The 20,376-nt window shown below is 41.4% G+C and overlaps 1 protein-coding gene across 1 annotated transcript in view; it reads right to left on the bottom strand.

The window, feature by feature from the left end:
- LOC141106724 (heparan-alpha-glucosaminide N-acetyltransferase-like) overlaps positions 1-20,376 on the bottom strand; it is a 645,511-nt gene that overhangs the window by 155,005 nt on the left and 470,130 nt on the right. Inside the window, exon 15 of the mRNA XM_073597659.1 lies at positions 3,618-3,695. Coding sequence (XP_073453760.1) covers positions 3,618-3,695 — 78 coding nt within the window. The remainder of the gene's footprint in view (positions 1-3,617; positions 3,696-20,376) is intronic.

The raw sequence follows: 20,376 nt of genomic DNA, 5'->3' as shown, positions 1-20,376 counted from the left end.
CATCATGATGAAAACAAAACACTAAAAAGGTAGCTTGAAAAGTAGATAACTATACAAGATTTCACGATTGTATCATGCATACAGTGTATCATCTGTATATCTCAAAAGTGACCTGGAGCACTCAGTGGGTGCCAGGGTCTAGCAACACCCCTGACTATGCCATATTCATCTAAGGCTAATATACCCATTTATGCGTTATCTTTCTGCCAGGAGCTGTCGTGTAAAAAATGCTTTATCTGAAGTGCATGTATGCGTTCTTATCTGTTTAAGGTACAGTTGTGCTCATAAGTTTATATACCCTGGCAGAATTTATGATTTATTGGCCATTTTTCAGAGAATATGAATCATAACACAAAAACTTTTCTTTCACTCATGGTTAGTGTTTGGCTGAAGCCATTTATTATCAGTCAGCTGTGTTTACTCCTTTTAAATCATAATCACAACAGAAACTACCCAAATTACCCTGCTCAAAAGTTTACATACCCCAGTTCTTAATACCGTGTATTGCCCCCTTAACATCAACGACAGCTTGAAGTCTTTTGTGGTATATGTGGATGAGGCTCTTTGTCTTTTTAGATAGTAAAGCTGACCATTCCTCCTGGCAAAAAGCCTCCAGTTCCTATAAATTTTTGGGCTGTCTTGCATGAACTGCCCGTGTGAGATCTCCCCAGAGTGGCTCAATGATATTGAGGTCAGGAGACTGAGATGGCCACTCCAGAACCTTCACTTTGTTCTGCTGTAGCCAATGACAGGTCGACTTGGCCTTGTGTTTTGGATCATTGTCATGTTGGAATGTCCAAGTACGTCACATGTGCAGCTTCCTGGCATATGAATGCAATTAATCAATTATTTTTTGATAACATACTGCATTCATCTTGCCATCAATTTTGACCAGATTTCCTGTGCCTTTGTAGCTCACACATCCCCAAAACATCAACGACCCACCTCCTTGTTTCACAGTAGGCATGGTGTACCTTTCATCATAGGCCTTGTTGACTCCTCTCCCAATGTAACGTTTATGGTTGTGGCCAAAAAGCTAAATTTTGGTCTCATCACTCCAAATGACTTTGTGCCAGAAGGTTTGAGGCTTGTCTCTGTGCTGTTTGATATATTGTAAGTGGGATACTTTGTGGCATTTGTGTAGTAATGGCTTTCTTCTGGCGACTCGACCATGCAGCCTATCTTTCTTCAAGTGCCTCCTTATTGTGAATCTTGAAACAGCCACACCACATGTTTTCAGAGAGTCCTGTATTTCACCTGAAGTTATTTGTGGGTTTTTCTTTGCATCCCGAATAATTTTCCTGGCAGTTGTGGATGAAATCTCAGTTGGTCTACCTGACCGTGGTTTGGTTTCAACAGAACCCCTAATTTTCCACTTCCTGATTACAGTTTGAACATTGTTGATTGGCATTCTGAATTCCTTGGACATCTTTTTATATCCCTTTCCTGTTTTATACAGTTCAACTACCTTTTCCCGCAGATCCTTTGACAATTCTTTTGCTTTCCCCATGACTCAGAATCCAGAAACATCAGTGCAGCACTGGATTAAAGATGCAAGGGTCTACCAGGAGTCCAGAATCTCATTGACTTTTCATACACACACACTAATTACAAGCAAACCGATCACAGGTGAGGATCATGGTTATCTTTAATAGCCATTCAAGCCCCTTTGTGCCAACTTGTGTGCATGTTATCAGGCCAAAATCACCAGGGTATGGAAACTTTTGATCAGGGTTATTTTGGTAGTTTCTGTTGTGATTATGATTTAAAAAGAGTAAACACAGTTGATTGATAATAAATGGCTTCAGCCAAACACTAACCATGAGTGAAAGAAAAGTTTTTGTGTTATAATTCTTATTCTCTGAAAAATGACCAAGAAATCATAAATTCTGCCAGGGTATGTAAACTTATGAGCACAACTGTATATGCACATCATTTCATTCAAGTAGCTACAATATAAATTTGTTCTAGCCACTTGGGTGAAATTCCATGAAAACATCCATGTTTATGCGCACATATGTGTAAATTATGCCAGTACACTTCTCTCTGAACGCAGGTTTTGGGAATTTTTTCTATATGAATATAAGTGCCACATTATGCATGGACAGATTGGTTAATACTGAACTGTGTTTAAAAAAGAAAAATGCTTCTATAAGCAGCACTTTTTTCTGTATGTATGTAGCCTTAAAGTTAAACCTTTCAGGACAGCAATATATAACTTGTTTTTACCAAACAATTCTTAATGATTCAACTTTCAGGGTTGTGCTATGCATGTAGGGGTAAGGCATGTGGGTGGTGGTCATGTTCTCTATGTTTCCCTCCTCACTGTGCACTAAACAAGGGTCACATGAGAAGTCTACCTTGGGGTGGATTCTTCTGGGCTACACTAGGCCCCTTACACAGGGGGTTACCTTTACTTGGACAGATGACTGAACTCTAATAAACTCTTTTGATGTTACTGTACCATGGTCACGTGTGCATTCAGGAGGGTCACACAAAGTCCTTGCCCTCTCCACCTGACCAACATATCACCCCTACCTCACTCCCAATAATAGTATGGGGTCCTGCCATGCACCCAGCGCGGATTCCATGCATGCACTTCCTTAACTCTTCCTCTTCCATACTTGTGTACAGGATGAGGGCCCTGGGGGTGCAGATCTGATCCTTTTGTATAGGAGACAGATTGCTGCTGAAGGCGTGCCGACAACCTCTTCCTCGCTGCAAGAGGCTATCTCCCCTCTCGCATGTACACACTTAGGACAGGCCACTAGCGAGACCTTTGTTACCCTTGGTAACCACAGTATCTTCACACTGTATTAACTATGGTACCATTATCTTCATACCTCAATGTGTTTAGTGACCAAACTGTAGCTATGTGTGCCAGTTACTTGCATGATACCCCTTTAGTAACTTCAGACCAGGCAAAGTTTCAAACTCTTTACTTGAATGAATTAACATGATAATATAGACAGACAACAGTCTGAAATAAAGTGTAACCATTTCCCTAACATCCCTAATCCCTAACTTCAGGCTTGTGGCTGCCCCAGCATATCTGCATAGGAAAGAGTCCAATTCTGGATGAGTCCACGGTTGGTATCTTCAGGAAGGCCTGCAACTTCCAGCAATCCTCTTGGGCAGTGGGAACTCCAGCCTTGGATGACAATGGAAATTCAGACTCCGGGAATGACAGTGAGCTGATCCAAGCAAAAGGGGCAGGTTGGAATTAAACCGACAGAGAAGTAACAAGAAAAACCCCCAGGGTTCGGGCCTCCATCCCTAGTACACAGGACCGGGGATGAGGGGGGAAGGCCAAAGAAAACCTGCCAGGAAAGACCTGGGAAGCACAATTAACTCCACCTAACCACTGCATGCCTGCTTGCCTATTTGCTTTAATACTTTCATGGGGGAAAAAACTCAGGTCTGGGACTTTCTGCTCTACTGACCCCCTTATTTCTTTTCTCACAGGTTCCGTAAATCCCCATCTCCAATTGCCCTTGGATTCTCAATCAAGCCCTGGACACAATCATACTTGTTTTCTTTGGATCAGTATGATGGCTACTGGATACAGAATAGACAGCTTGACATACCAAAAATTTAAAGGATTTTTAGAAACTTACCAACAAGATGCTCCAGATCAAAAATCGCTTTATTATCTTGAGAGGGAACTTACGATATATAAGAATAATCTTCCCAGCCTACAAATATAAAGAAAATATACTAAGATGACATTACTAAGATCTGCATGTAAAAACATTCAAGTAAATGTATTTCTCAATTTCCATAAAGGATATAATCCACTTTGTGTGCACCCAATGCCTTTGAAAATCCAGATATTATCATAAAAAAATAGCAGTGACGTCATCAGTGTGCTGTACGTAGCCTTTGCAGAGAGCCAGCAGGCTCCACCCACTACAGACTGCCTGCATAAAACTACAGGAGGGGGCGGATGCAAGACCAGTCACCCTGCACAAGGAGAGAGCAGCAGAGACCGGTCTTTATTACAGCAAGTTCCTGCACAGAGACAAAGTCTTACACTGGATGATTGCACACATCTGGAAGAAATACACAAAGCACACTGAAATTAAAGTAAAAATATTCTGGCTTTAAGGTACATGTCATTGGAGAAAAATGGGGGTTAATATTGCTGGCTTCCATCTGAAAATGCTAGTTGCCTGGCTGTATCTGGCTTTAATACGTTTGAGGCACAGACCTAGAGTGTCAAAAAAATAATTTCTGGAGACCATGGATCAAACATTGTTTGCCAGAAAATTTTGACAGTAGAGTTCTCTCGTCATGGTAATTGAAACCCACTCACGTCATTTTCTTATTACTATTTATAGGTAACTTTTGCCTCTGGAACCCTGAAGTCCTCCCTTCCCGTATACTCTTTTTACTTATTATTTCTTATTATTTTCCTTTTTCTTTTACAGATTATTTTCTTTTTCTATAATAATCCTCTACATATATTATTTGATACCAACAGGTAATTTTACTTAATGGAAGTTATCACTAATATTGATAATCACGAGACATAGTATTAAATATATCTATGTTAATAATACTTTATTGAGCTTTTTATATTTTCAACCAAACATAATATATCTATATATGACAACCTCATATTTAGTTACTATACAGAAGGATTCTTACAATACCCTGATTATAATAGACTTCCTCAAAATGAATCCTTTCTTTACCTGTCATATATCCACAGTAATATATTTACCTCTATTCTCTGTATTATAGCATAATATTTCTGTATTATAGACTAATATTCCAAAAATATTGTTAGATATATTGTACTTGTTATTATTACAAATAAAAAATTTTGAACGAGGAAAAAAAAAAAGTGTTCTTTAACTTTTTTTTAGATCTGGGCTCTGGGTGAGTGTCTTAAGAAATAATGAAGCCAAAACTTGGCAGCCTACATAATTCTCCAATGACAGGTGCACTTAAATCCATGATCAACCTTGTACATGGATATTTGGTACTCCTGTACTTGTCCTATGCAGAGTTTTGGGATTCTAATCATATGATGATCTATTTTGTGTATAGTAGTATTTCATTATTTCTTTTTTTTCATCTATTTAGACTATACCCGTACCTTTCTGCTGCTGTGTTTTTTTATACCTGGATATTTATTTGTTTGAGTATAACAGAGAAGATGTTTCTACCCTACGCTGTAATGTACTTTTACACAAATATTTTGTTATTCACTTACTTAAGTGGGATTATTTTTCTTTGCACAGGTTTAATGCATTCACATTTGCTGTGCAGCAGGCTGAGATGGGTTTCCAGTTACAAACCTCAGCAGAAACTCTTGGGGCCATTATCAATTATTGGTAATATGTCCTTCTGTACAGAGCGCTGCATGCATGAACAAAGGCATAAGGCTGCACATACTGGAATCACATAATCCTGGAATGTGTCCATTCTATGGATTTCTTATGCCTGATTCTTATTAGTCTGATCACACATTATACAGGAGACTTAGGAACCTAGACAAAGTCCTTTCTGAAAATGTAAGCATTGTGTGCTTGAGTCTAACGAGACTTTATTACCCAAGAAATGGTGACAATAAACACAATTATATGTGTGTGTAAATATAGATTTTTGTGAATACAGTGTGTCATAGCTCCCAACTGTCCCTGAATTCGAGGGACTGTCCCTGATTTGGAGCAATGTCCCCCTGTCCCTCTTTCCTCCTCATTTGTCCCTCATTTTGGTCTGATCTATATAGTTTTATATAAAATGCACTATATATATATCTATCAAAAAGTTTTTCCCTTTCATCCAAATTCTAAATTGCTGCATTTGTAAATTTTAAAAGCCAATATAAATGAATAGTAGTGATAAAAAAAGCCCTTGTGGATTTAATTAACCTTTTTTTTAATTCTCCTTTAACCACCTGCCGACCGCCTAACGCATATATACGGCGGCAGAATGGCACGGGCAGGCAGAATCACGTAACTGTACGTGATCTGCCTCCCGCGGGTGGGGGGTCCGATCGGTGCCATAGGCGGTCGGCTCTCGCGGGCGATGAGAGGTGAGGGGGAGGCCATCCATTGTTGGCCACCCCCTCCCGATCGCTCCCGGCGAATGAAAACGCTTCCTTTCCCTCTGTAATGTAAACAGAGGGAAAGGAAGTGATGTCATCCCCCCTCGAGCCGGTCTTTTCGTCCCGGCGCAGAGGAGAGAAGACATCCAAGTAAGTGCACCAACACTACACTTACAGTAGAACACGCAGGCACACTTTTCACCCCCCTGTCACCCCCCCGATCACCCCCCGATCACCCCTCTGTACCCCCTGTCACTCTGACACCAATAGCAGTTTTTTTTTTTGCATTGGTGTCAGTTTGTGTCAGTTACAAGTGTTAGGGCAGTTAGGTTAGCCCCCTTTAGGTCTAGGATACCCCCCTTTAGGTCCAGGGTACCCCCCTAACCCCCCCCTAATAAAAGTTAACCCCTTGATTACCCCCCGTCGCCAGTGTCGCTAAGCGATCGTTTTTCTGATCGCTGTATTAGTGACACAGGTGACGCTAGTTAGGGAGGTAAGTATATAGGTTCGCTGTCAGTGTTTTATAGCGACAGGGACCCCCATATACTACCTGCTAAAGGTTTTAACCCCTTGATTGCCCCCTAGTTAACCCTTTCACCAGCGATCACCGTATAAGTGTTACTGGTGACGCTGGTTAGCTAGTTTGTTTTTTGTAGTTTATTATAGTTTATTACAGTTTATTATAGTTTATTATAGTTTTAGGGCACCCGCCGTTTATTACCTTATAAAGGTTTAACCCCTAATTGCCCGGCAGTGATATAAGTTAAGTTTTTAGGATCTGATAAGGTCTGCGTCGCCCCAGGCAGCGTCAGGTTAGCGCCAGTACCGCTAAAACCCACGCACGCAGCATACACCTCCCTTAGTGCTATAGTATCTGAACGGATCGATATCTGATCCGATCAGATCTATACTCCCCAGCAGTTTAGGGTTCCCTGAAACACAGTGTTAGCGGGATCAGCCCAGATACCTGCTAGCACCTGCGTTTTGCCACTCGGCCCAGCCCAGCCCAGCCCACCCAAGTGCAGTATTGATCGATAACTGACACTTACAAAACACTAAGCACACATAACTGCAGCATTCGCAGAGTCAGACCTGATCCCTGCGATCGCTAACAGTTTTTTGGTAGCGTTTTGAATCAGTCGCTAACAGTCAGGAGCTTTTTTGCCTGTGAGTCTCACTAGTGTACCCCTAAATTTAGAGGCCAAAATGGCAAATCGAAGGTACACTAGTGAAGAGGCCTACACGTTTCTGAGTATGACAGATAGTGAAGAGGAAGTCACTCATCTGTCAAGTTCAGGCTCAGAATACGAACCTGTAGAGGACAGCGGCTCCATGACAGATAGCTCTGACGACGGAGTTGTGGTCCCTGCTGTGGTACGCTCAGGCGTACCAGACCCCGAACTTCTTCTGTCCTTGAAGTGCAAGAACCGCAGGGCTCTCGTATGGAGCAGAGAAGTACTAGTGCCGCTACTCCTTCTGGTGAACTGGCAAGCACCAGCGGCCTAGTACACCCTGGTCGTACATCCAGCACTGCAGTATCACGTGGTGACGTGGCGAGTCCCATAAGTGCAGTTCAAGCTGGTGAGGTGGCAAGCACAAGTAGCGTCCCGCTGCCACCAAGAAGACGAACACAGGCCCGTCGTGCCCATAGTGCCCTTCCTGCTGCATTCGCCAATCCGAATTGGGAACCCACCACTTCTGCAGCACCCGTACTTCCCCCTTTCACTGGCCAACCCGGAATTCAGGTGGAAACAGTTGACTTTACGCCACTGGATTTTTATTCGCTGTTTTTCACCGAAGATCTCTATAGATCTATTGTGGACCAAAGCAATTTGTACGCTGGTCAACACATCGCCACTATTCCCCAGTCCTCCCTTGCCAGAGATTGGAGACCAATTACGGTCTCCGAATTTAAGATCTTTCTGGGCCTTTCCCTCCTCATGGGCATAACCAAAAAGAGTGAGTTGCGGTCATATTGGTCCACTGACCCAATTCACCATATGCCCGTGTTCTCTGCCTCCATGACCAGGGCACGATACGAGCAGATTTTGCGGTTCATCCACTTCAACGACAATGAACTCTGTCATCCTCGTGGAGACCCTGCATACGATCGGCTCTACAAAATTCGGCCCCTCGTAAACCACTTCAACCAACGTTTTGCAGACTTGTTTACCCCCCATCAAGTTGTCTGCGTTGATGAGTCCCTGATTAAGTTTTCTGGCCGCTTGTCCTTCAAACAGTACCTTCCCAGCAAGCGTGCCAGATACGGGGTCAAGATGTATAAGCTCTGTGACAGGGCCACAGGCTATACATGTAGATTTATGGTTTACGAGGGCAAAGATAGTCACGTAGAGCCGATAAACTGCCCTGACTACATAGGAAGCGCTGGCAAGATAGTGTGGGACTTGGTGTCACCCTTATTCGGAAAGGGGTACCACTTGTACGTGGACAATTATTATACGAGCGTGCCACTTTTTAGTCACTTGTTTGATCATCAGATTGGAGCATGTGGCACCGTGCGACCTAATCACCAGGGCTTTCCCCAGCGGCTTGTAGAGTCCCGTCTTAGGCTGGGGGAGAGAGCCTGCTTGCAGTATAATAATTTGCTCGCTATGAAGTGGAGGGACAATAAGAATGTTTTCGTTCTTACCTCCCTTCATGCAGACACGACGACCCAAATTACTACGCGACTGGTGTTGTGGAGAAACCCCTCTGTGTCCACGAATACAACCTTAATATGGGAGGGGTGGACCTCAACGACCAGTTGTTGGCGCCGTACCTAGTTGCCCGTAAGGCCAGACGCTGGTACAAAAAAGTGTCTGTTTATTTATTTCAATTGGCTTTGCTGAATGCTCATGTGCTATACAGAGCTTCAGGACAGACTGGATCCTTCCTTAAATTCCAGGAAGAGATCGTCAGAGCCCTTCTGTTTCCAGATGGTGCTCCACCTCAACTTCCCAATCCAAATGCAGTAAGCCGGCTGCATGGGAGGCATTTTCCTTATGTCCTCCAGAGTACCCCTACCCAACGAGCCCCCCAAAAAAGATGTCGTGTCTGCAGCAAGCGCGGATTTAGTTGTGACACCCGGTATTGTTGTCCCTCCTGTCCTGACAATCCTGGTCTATGCATCGGTGAATGTTTTGAACGCTACCATACACTAGTGGAGTATTAGCGTAGGGTTTAGCACGGCACAGACTAGGCACACTAACACAGGGTCTCCCAAGATGCCATCGCATTTTGAGAGACCCAAACCTGGTACAGTTACAGTTAAAAGTTAAAGTTACTAAAAAAAGTGTTAAAAAAAATAAATAAATAAATAAATAAATAAAAATACAAAAAAAAATAAAATAAAAAAACCAAAAATAGTTGTCGTTTTATTGTTCTCTCTCTCTATTCTCTCTCTATTGTTCTGCATTCTATACTGCAATGTTTTATTGTTATGTTTTTATCATGTTTGCTTTATAGGTATGCAATTTTTTTATACTTTGTTTTTTTATTGTTAACCACTTTTTTGTTTTCAGGTACGCCATTCAGCTGCAGAGCGGATTTATTTATCTTGACAGCAACAGCGTTTGCTCCCATGATATATAAAGCCGTGACTCCAGCGCTGTCGGAGGTGATTTCACCACCACAGTTACATACTTCAGCATATATGCCGAAGCGTGGGGGCAGCAGTGGGTGGAGGAGCAATTTGCTCCTGCCTTTTGCGGGAGGATGCCCCCATGCTTCGGCATATATATATTTTAGGTAGGCACAGGTTGCGTTAAATGTTTTATTTTTTACTATGTTTTTTTTTGTATTTGCTTTGCAGGTATGGTAAGTATTACTGTTATACTGTAATGTTACTTTGTTTTTTTGTTAACCATCATTTGCTTAGCAGGTACGCCATTCAGTTGCAGCGCGGATTTATTTATCTTGACAGCAACAGCGTTTGCTCCCACGATATATAAAGCCGTGACTCCAGCGCTGTCGGAGGTGATTTCACCACCACAGTAACATACTTCAGCATATATGCCGAAGCGTGGGGGCAGCAGTGGGTGGAGGAGCAATTTGCTCCTGCCTTTTGCGGGAGGATGCCCCCATGCTTTGGCATATATATATTTTAGGTAGGCACAGGTTGCGTTAAATGTTTTATTTTTTACTATGGTTTTTTTTGTATTTGCTTTGCAGGTATGGTAAGTATTACTGTTATACTGTAATGTTACTTTGTTTTTTTGTTAACCATCATTTGCTTAGCAGGTACGCCATTCAGTTGCAGCACGGATTTATTTATGTTGACAGCAACAGCTTTTGCTCCCACGATATATAAAGCCGTGACTCTAGCGCTGTCGGAGGTGATTTCACCACCACAGTTACATACTTCAGCATATATGCCGAAGCGTGGGGGCAGCAGTGGGTGGAGGAGCAATTTTCTCCTGCCTTTTGCGGGAGGATGCCCCCATGCTTCGGCATATATAAATGGTGCATGTATGCCCATCATTAGAAGTGGGTGGATGAAGGGAGGTATTCTAATGGTGGGCATACCCACCGATCAATATCTTTTTTTCGTTCAGCCCACAGGCTGCATGAAAAAAAAGTTTACAATACAAGGACCAGCAACGTACTGGTATGTTGCTGGACTTTGAGTGGTTATACCAGAATGATGCCTGCAGGTTTAGGTATCATCTTGGTATCATTCTTTTCAGCCAGCGGTCGGCTTTCATGTAAAAGCAATCCTAGCGGCTAATTAGCCTCTAGACTGCTTTTACAAGCAGTGGGAGGGATTCCCCCCCCCCCCACCGTCTTCCATGTTTTTCTCTGGCTCTCCTGGCCCAACAGGGAACCTGAGAATGCAGCCGGTGATTCGGCCAGCTGACCATAGAGCTGATCAGAGACCAGAATGGCTCCAATCATCTCTATGGCCTAAGAAACCGGAAGCTACGAGCATTTCATGACTTAGATTTCGCCGGATGTAAACAGCGCCATTGGGAAATTGGGAAAGCATTTTATCACACTGATCTTGGTGTGGTCAGATGCTTTGAGGGCAGAGGAGAGATCTAGGGTCTAATAGACCCCAATTTTTTCAAAAAAGAGTACCTGTCACTACCTATTGCTATCATAGGGGATATTTACATTCCCTGAGATAACAATAAAAATGATAAAAAAAAAATAAAAATGAAAGGAACAGTTTAAAAATAAGAAAAAAAATTAAAAAATTAATAAAGAAAAAAAAAAAAAAAGCACCCCTGTCCCCCCCTGCTCTCGCGCAAAGGCGAACGCAAGCGTCGGTCTGGCGTCAAATGTAAACAGCAATTGCCCCATGCATGTGAGGTATCACCGCGAAGGTCAGATCGAGGGCAGTAATTTTAGCAGTAGATCTCCTCTGTAAATCTAAAGTGGTAACCTGTAAAGGCTTTTAAAGGCTTTTAAAAATGTATTTAGTTTGTCGCCACTGCACGTTTGTGCGCAATTTTAAAGCATGTCATGTTTGGTATCCATGTACTCGGCCTAAGATCATCTTTTTTATTTCATCAAACATTTGGGCAATATAGTGTGTTTTAGTGCATTAAAATTTTAAAAAGTGTGTTTTTTCCCCAAAAAATGCGTTTGAAAAATCGCTGCGCAAATACTGTGTGAATAAAAAAAATGAAACACCCACCATTTTAATCTGTAGGGCATTTGCTTTAAAAAAATATATAATGTTTGGGGGTTCAAAGTAATTTTCTTGCAAAAAAAAAAAATTTTTTCATGTAAACAAAAAGTGTCAGAAAGGGCTTTGTCTTCAAGTGGTTAGAAGAGTGGGTGATGTGTGACATAAGCTTCTAAATGTTGTGCATAAAATGCCAGGACAGTTCAAAACCCCCCCCAAATGACCCCATTTTGGAAAGTAGACACCCCAAGCTATTTGCTGAGAGGCATGTCGAGTCCATGGAATATTTTATATTGTGACACAAGTTGCGGGAAAAAGACAATTTTTTTTTTTTTTGCACAAAGTTGTCACTAAATGATATATTGCTCAAACATGCCATTGGAATATGTGAAATTACACCCCAAAATGCATTCTGTTGCTTCTCCTGAGTACGGGGATACCACATGTGTGAGACTTTTTGGGAGCCTAGCCGCGTACGGGACCCCGAAAACCAAGCACCGCCTTCAGGCTTTCTAAGGGCGTAAATTTTTGATTTCACTCTTCACTGCCTATCACAGTTTCGGAGGCCATGGAATGCCCAGATGGCACAAACCCCCCCCAAATGACCCCATTTTGGAAAATAGACACCCAAAGCTATTTGCTGAGAGGTATAGTGAGTATTTTGCAGACCTCACTTTTGTCACAAACTTTTGAAATTTGAAAAAAGAAAAAAAAAATATGTTTTTCTTGTCTTTCTTCATTTTCAAAAACAAATGAGAGCTGCAAAATACTCACCATGCCTCTCAGCAAATAGCTTGGGGTGTCTACTTTCCAAAATGGGGTCATTTTGGGGGGTTTTGTGCTATCTTGGCATTTTATGGCCTTCAAAACTGTGATGGGTAGTGAGGAGTGAAATCAAAAATTAACGCTCTTAGAAATCCTGAAGGCGGTGATTGGATTTTGGGGCCCCGTATGAAGCTAGGCACCCAAAAAGTGCCACTCATGTGGTATCCCCGTACTCAGGAGAAGCAGCAGAATGTATTTTGGGGTGTAATTCCACATATGCCCATGGCATGTTTGAGCAATATATCATTTAGTGACAACTTTGTGCAAAAAAAAAAAAAAATTGTCACTTTCCCGCAACTTGTGTCAAAAAATACAATATTCCATGGACTCAACATGCCTCTCAGCAAATAGCTTGGGGTGTCTACTTTCCAAAATTGGGTCATTTGGGGGGGTTTTGTGCCATCTGGGCATTTTATGGCCTTCAAAAATGTGATAGGTAGTGAGGAGTGAAATCACAACTTTACGCCCTTAGAAATCCTGAAGGCGGAGCTGCAAAATACTCACCATGCCTCTCAGCAAATAGCTTGGGGTGTCTACTTTCCAAAATGGGGTCATTTTGGGGGGTTTTGTGCTATCTTGGCATTTTATGGCCTTCAAAACTGTGATGGGTAGTGAGGAGTGAAATCAAAAATTAACGCTCTTAGAAATCCTGAAGGCGGTGCTGGGTTTTCGGGGCCCCGTACGCGGCTAGGCTCCCAAAAAGTCCCACACATGTGGTATCCCCGTACGCAGGAGAATCAGCAGAATGTATTTTGGGGTGCAATTCCACATATGCCCATGGCCTGTGTGAGCAATATATCATTTAGTGACAACTTTGTGCAAAAAAAAAAAAATTGTCACATTCCCGCAACTTGTGTCAAAAAATAAAATATTCCATGGACTCAACATGCCTCTCAGCAAATAGCTTGGGGTGTCTACTTTCCAAAATGGGGTCATTTGGGGGGGGTTTGTGCCATCTTGGCATTTTATGGCCTTCAAAACTGTGATAGGTAGTGAGGAGTGAAATCAAAAATTTATGCCCTTTGAAATCCTGAAGGCGGTGCTTGGTTTTCGGGGCCCCGTACGCGGCTAGGCTCCCAAAAAGTCCCACACATGTGGTATTCCCGTACTCAGGAGAAGCAGCTAAATGTATTTTGGGGTGCAATTCCACATATGCGCATGGCCTGTGTGAGCAATATATCATTTAGTGACAACTTTTTGTAATTTTTTTTTTTTTTTGTCATTATTCAATCACTTGGGACAAAAAAAAAAAATATTCAATGGGTTCAACATGCCTCTCAGCAATTTCCTTGGGGTGTCTACTTTCCAAAATGGGGTCATTTGGGGGGGTTTTGTACTGCCCTGCCATTTTAGCACCTCATGAAATGACATAGGCAGTCATAAAATAAAAGCTGTGTAAATTCCAGAAAATGTACCCTAGTTTGTAGACGCTATAACTTTTGCGCAAACCAATAAATATACGCTTATTGACATTTTTTTTTACCAAAGACATGTGGCCGAATACATTTTGGCCTAAATGTATGACTAAAATTGAGTTTATTGGATTTTTTTTATAACAAAAAGTAGAAAATATCATTTTTTTTCAAAATTTTCGGTCTTTTTCCGTTTATAGCGCAAAAAATAAAAACGGCAGAGGTGATCAAATACCATCAAAAGAAAGCTCTATTTGTGGGAAGAAAAGGACGCAAATTTCGTTTGGGTACAGCATTGCATGACCGCGCAATTAGCAGTTAAAGCGACGCAGTGCCGAATTGTAAAAAGTGCTCTGGTCAGGAAGGGGGTAAAACCTTCCGGGGCTGAAGTGGTTAAGGGAGTGTGGCAGGAGGCATGTCCTATGCCTACATACGTTTGCTAATAGGTGTCCCTCATTCCCATCTCAAAATGTTGGGAGATATGGCGTGTCTTGCAAATATTCCAAAAGGGCCATACACTGTATAGAACAGGCATATTTTTGTTCAGTGCAGTGTACAGCAAACTTCCAGCAGCCTCTCAAAATCATTGGCAGGCTGAAATACACAGCAACAGCACACCCACTTACACACATTCATTTGGCATAGAATGCCAATGTGCTGCCCCGGATGCATTCAGAGTAGTGCATATATCCTTCTACGCGATTACCACTCAGATTGTATGTGGGTACGGTACTGGGCAGGTACCTGTCATTTTCAACCTGTCATTGATTTTAATGGGCTTCTGGTAGCAGGCTGTATATTGCACTTGTGACTTCATCGCGTAAAAATACACCCGCTCTGTAAACTGTTCTGATTATCTGATCATGGCAATGAGCCCTTATGGAAACACATTTATTAAATGAAGATGATCTATATAATATGCATCATTTACACAGTTCATATCTGCTTGTCACCTTTAATTAAATATATATATATACTATATTGTAAAAAGTATTGGAACACCTGCCTTTAGATGCACATGAACTTTAATGGCATCCCAGTCTTAGTCCATAAGGTTCAATATTGAGTTGGACCACCCTTTCAGCTATAAGAGCTTCAACTCTTCTGGGAAGGCTGTCCACAAGGTTTAGGAGTGTGTCTATGGGAATGTTTGACCATTCTTCCAGAAGCACATTTGTGAGGCAAGGCACTGATGTTGGATGAGAAGGCCTGGCTTGCAGTTTCCGCTTCAATTCACCCCTCCCCCTCAAAAAAAAAAATAAGGCCAAATTGTAATAGCTAGACAACTGGATCAGAGCATCTTCAAAACTGCAGCTCTAATAGGAAGTTCCCAGCCTGCTGTGGTTGTGGTCCAAAGAATGAAAACTGGTAAACCAGTTACAGAGTCATGGGGGCCAAGGCTCACTGATGCATGTGGGAAGAGAAAACTGGCCCCTGTAGTCCCATCCAATAGAAGAGCTACTGTATCACAAATTGCAGAAAAAGTTAATGCTGGCTCTGATAGAAAGGTGTCAGAACACACAGTGCATCGCAGTTTTTTGCGTGTGGGGCTGCAATGTCGTAGACCAGTCAAGGTGCTGTGCTGACCCATGTTCACAGCCAAAAGCACTTACAATGAGCATGTGAGCATCAGAACTAGACCATGGGGCCATGGAAGAAGGTGTCTTTGAGGTGTTGACTTGGCCTCCAAATTCTCCAGATCTCTATCCAATAGAGCTTCTGTGGGATGTGCTGGAAAAACAAGTCTGATCCATCGAGGCTCCACTTCACGACTTAAAGGATTTGCTACTGACGGCTTAGTGCTATATACCACAGCATACCTTCAGCGGTCTAGTGGAGTCCATGCCCCGAAAGGCTATACTGGGTAGTCATAATGTTATGGCTGATCAGTATAAACCGAATGGATCATTTAAGTAGACCTTTGCATTACATAGTTGGTAAATCCAAAGCAGATTTTGCACCGCTTGTGTGGCCAGGTTTAAACAAAGACATCTTGGCAATTTCCATTTACCAGTCTATACCAAGTATGTGTACAGACACAGGTCTCTACACATTACACATACACTTGGAACAACTGTTTGTTTTTCTGGGGGTTTTTTTTTGCATTGTGATTTAGCTAAGAGCTCATAGAGGAATGTATGCATACAAGACTACAACATAGGAATGTAAAAAGATGTATAAAAGTGCTTGTAATTCACAGCAATACTGGCCTACTGGCTAGGGAATACAAACCATCTCCTAGTATTTTCCCACACATTCTCCTTTCAAGTTTTTTTTTTTTAATTCTCCCTTTACTGAAAGATGGGACACAGTCTCGGCTGTTAATAGGTTAACCTTGGCCCTTGCCAACATACTCCAGACTTGTGAAAGTATTCCCAAGACAGCCCCGGAGCCCATGGATGGGCCAAATACAATTACCGTTCCTTCCAATCTGATAAGGAGGTGGTCCTTCTTGGCACTAAAAATAGGCTAATAGTCTAATTGAGCGGTTAATGGCTCTACAAAGAAGCATTGGTACGCCGGTTTAAAATGTATCATCATTCAGCCAGGGGAAAGAGGAAAAAAATCAACTAAAAGCTGTTACCCATTAGCCCTAGAGGATAAGATTAGAGTGTTATTCTATAACTGTGTTACTGGGCTTCAGGATGGAGCTGTAATCAGAGCAGAGGAGCAGTAATGAATGACAGGGAGGTGCTCCCAACTCGTTCACCCACAAATAATGCATGTAATAATAATAATATACGCAGGACAAAGCTGTATGAAACCTATGAACATTTGAAAGTGACACATGCATATGCAAGCTTTTATATCTCTTATGGTGGCCATACACATCACAATTATATTAATCAATTTACTGTCCGGGAGAAATATCAGACTGAAAGGTACCAACACACTAATAAAATTGTTTGTTATGATCATATACTCAAAATTGATAAAAAAAAAGTCTAGGTAGCATATTATTATGTACTAAATGACCCATTCCGATCCTTTGTGTTGCCACAAAAAAGGTTATTAACCCCTTTTCTTGCCCGTCCCAGCCTTCCTTTAAATAGTTTGTATAGCCTGGGAAGGGGGGCTAAGGAAGTGGTCACATCATGGGAAGCAGGTCTCACCGGCTACAGATTTTTAGTCTGGACCGAGAGCTGCGACAGCTTGGCCTTTGTGCTGAGAGCATGCAGTGTAGCCCAGTGATGCATATGTGCAGCGTGTGGGCATTAAAGCTCGCTTTGTTGCCCCCACAAATATGCGTCAGGTGGTGGTTGTAAAGAGGTTAAAAAGGTAACTAGATAATAAGGTGCATGTACACTAGTACCTTATATTTGTACAATAATATATAATATAAGTAAGTATTTGCAGTTGTAGAAATAAGCATTTTTAACTGTCTTTTCTTTTTTCTTTTTTTTACAAAAGATTTTTATGTAAAAACATTTTTTTGGGTATTTATAACATTAATATATTACATATAAATAAAAACAAAATATTGATATAGTTGGTTGAATGCTGTTTGTTTTACTATACCTCACTTTCAAATTGGTCTTGATATCGTATTTCCCACCCCTCCTCAAATTAATAGAATAAACAATCATTTACATAACCAGAATCTAATGAAAAGTTTACTCATTGGACTATACATTTAACACTCATATTGATCTATCTACCTTCTTACAATCGGATTTTCCCTTTAGACCATAAGAATTACTTTGATGAAATCAATCGGTTTTGCTCAAAATTGACTGGTGAAAAAATATGTGTCTTATGATTCTATCATAATATTTGATTGTTTGAAGAATCGTTTGATCAGATTGTTATGTATAAGGCCATTATTACACTTTGATAATATCAAAAAGTACTGCTTTTCTGCTGCTTCTGGTATAATAAAAAAATATTCAATTTTTTATGAATTGTAAAAATTATATCCGTGCTTGGAAGCTAGAACAAACAGCAGCTGCGCACTATAATCTAGATACCAGCCACAAATAATAATGTATAAATAAAGTACAGTGCTAAATGAATAAATGAATGAAGTGCAATTCATACAAATAACGCAATGCACGTGATATGTGCCGAATTCAAACAAATATTGAAATATACTCAAGTGCAATCTGTGCAATTAAAAATATACGGACTATGTGAAAAATCAAGTAAATCACTGGAAATTAGTTTCCTCTAATTGGGACTTTAAACGGGACGCTGCTTCAGTAAGGTCAAACAGTATTGTTGTCATCAAAATATTACAGGCATACCCCACTTTTAAGTACACAATGGGGTTTATTTACTAAAGCTGGAAAGTGCTAAATCAGGCTCACTTCTGCATAGAAACCAATGAGCTTCTAACCCCAGCTTGTTCAATTAAGCTTTGGTAATAAAACCTGGGAACTCATTGGTTTCTATGCAGAAGTGATCCTGATTTTGCACTTTCCAGCTTTAGTAAATAAACCCCATTGTGTACTTAAAAGTGGGGTATGCCTGTACTTATTTATTGAATAGAGTAAGAAATGTCACAATTTGTGCAAGGCAAGGAGATACAGGATGCAAAAAAGGGGGAGGCAGATACAATAGTAAAAAACTACAATGCATGCAAACCAGTACTCGATTTTAAACAAATGTAACAAAAGAGATAACCCAACGCGTTTCAAATCTATCGTAATAGTTCTCTTCTTCAGGCGTAAGTGGTTACATCAAGACGCTAGTGCAACTACAATTGAAAAAACATAAGTATAAAAATATATACATAGTCATAACATTGATATGTTTAACAGGCAATTATTAGATATTTCACTAGGTCTATATTCAAAAATTGAACAGACACTGACCCTGCACGTTGCATGAAGATTTGCCACAGGTTATTGCATTCGGATTAAAAACTATTTGAGAAATGCTGTGGCCTTGAGGGCGACCATATGATAATCCATAATGTGAGAGATCAACAACGAAGAAGTATGTATAAAAACTGGGAATAAAGTCTTAGGCTGGCATTCTTTATTCAATTTTATATTTAATTTTCTCTTAGAATTAACAAAACCATATGAGGTCAAACCTAAACACTTTCAATGCGTATGCAGTCAGGCAGGCCCTTGCACTACACAGTTGAAGGTAAATCTAAAGAAAATTGAATAAGAAAATTGTATAGTGTATAGCCAGCCTAATGCCGCGTACACACGAGCGGACTTTACGGCAGACTTTGTCCGGCGTACTTTTCGACTGACTTTCCGCATGAACGGACTTGCCTACACACAATCAACCAAAGTCCGATGGATTCATACGTGATGACGTACGACAGGACTAAAACAAGGAAGTTCATAGCCAGTAGCCAATAGCTGCCCTAGCGTCGGTTTTTGTCCGTCGGACTAGCATACAGACGAGTGGACTTTTCGACCGGACTCGAGTCCGTCGGACAGATTTGAAACATGTTTCATTTCTGGGTCCGTCAAACTTTTGAGAAAACAAAGTCCGCTGGAGCCCACACACGATTGAATTGTCTGACGGACTCCGGTTCGCTGGACCAAGTATGCCGTAAAGTCCGGTCGTGTGTACGCGGCATAAGACACATATGCATATGCAATGCAGAAAACGTGTTACCTCCCTGAGTAAGGGGGGTCGCTGGCTTTCTGGTAAGCCTCCAACTTTTTTGTGGTGATGGGTGTCACGACTCCAGGTGTCTGATCGCCATTTGCAATACACTCTTCCTCTATGGGACTCTTTTTGATGAAATTCAGCTTTATATGAACTTTTTCTGTTTGCACACAATTGCGTTTTTTTCACGTAGTGATGTAATATTGCATATGTGTCTTAGACTTTATTGACAGTTTATATATAAACTTCTTCGTTGTTGATCTCTCACATTGTTCATATATTTTGGATTGCACAGATTGTACTTGAATATATTTCGATATTTGTTTGAATTTTGCACATATCACGTGCATTGCGCTATTAGCGCGAATTGCACTTTATTCATTTATTCATTTAGCGCTGCACTTCATTTATACATTCAATTATACATTCAGGAAACTATTTTGTTTTTTTTACAGAGGTGATTGTAGCCATTTAGTGCACAGAAATGATTGACTTCTGTCTGTAATACGTTTTTTATTTGCTCTAACACAGGGGTAGGCAACCCCCGGCATGGGTGCTGCAAGCGTCACGCAAAGCCTCTTTTGCCAGCACTCGACCCCCTCCCCATCAGCAGAGCAGCGCAGAGAAGTGTCAGTGAGACACTAATGCATTCCAATTCCAGAATTTCCCACGCTGTACCTGCACTGGGGGGGGGGGGGGCACCGTGCCCCCACACATTGTAAAAGATGGGAAACATTGTTTGGTTCTCTAACTTTGCTGTAGCTGCGATCGTCAGCTTTTGTGATGGGTAAGAGATTGGGTGTAGTTCTGCTAGGGGAGACAGTCCCTGTTTCCAGGAGGAGGACTGTCATTGGCAACTGCTAAAGCCAATCACAGTC

This window comes from Aquarana catesbeiana, linkage group LG08 (assembly GCF_042186555.1).
Source record: "Aquarana catesbeiana isolate 2022-GZ linkage group LG08, ASM4218655v1, whole genome shotgun sequence".
Classification (NCBI taxonomy): Eukaryota; Metazoa; Chordata; class Amphibia; order Anura; family Ranidae; genus Aquarana; species Aquarana catesbeiana.
The sequence above is the reverse complement of the archived record's forward strand: the minus strand, read 5'-3'. Positions and strand labels throughout refer to the sequence as shown.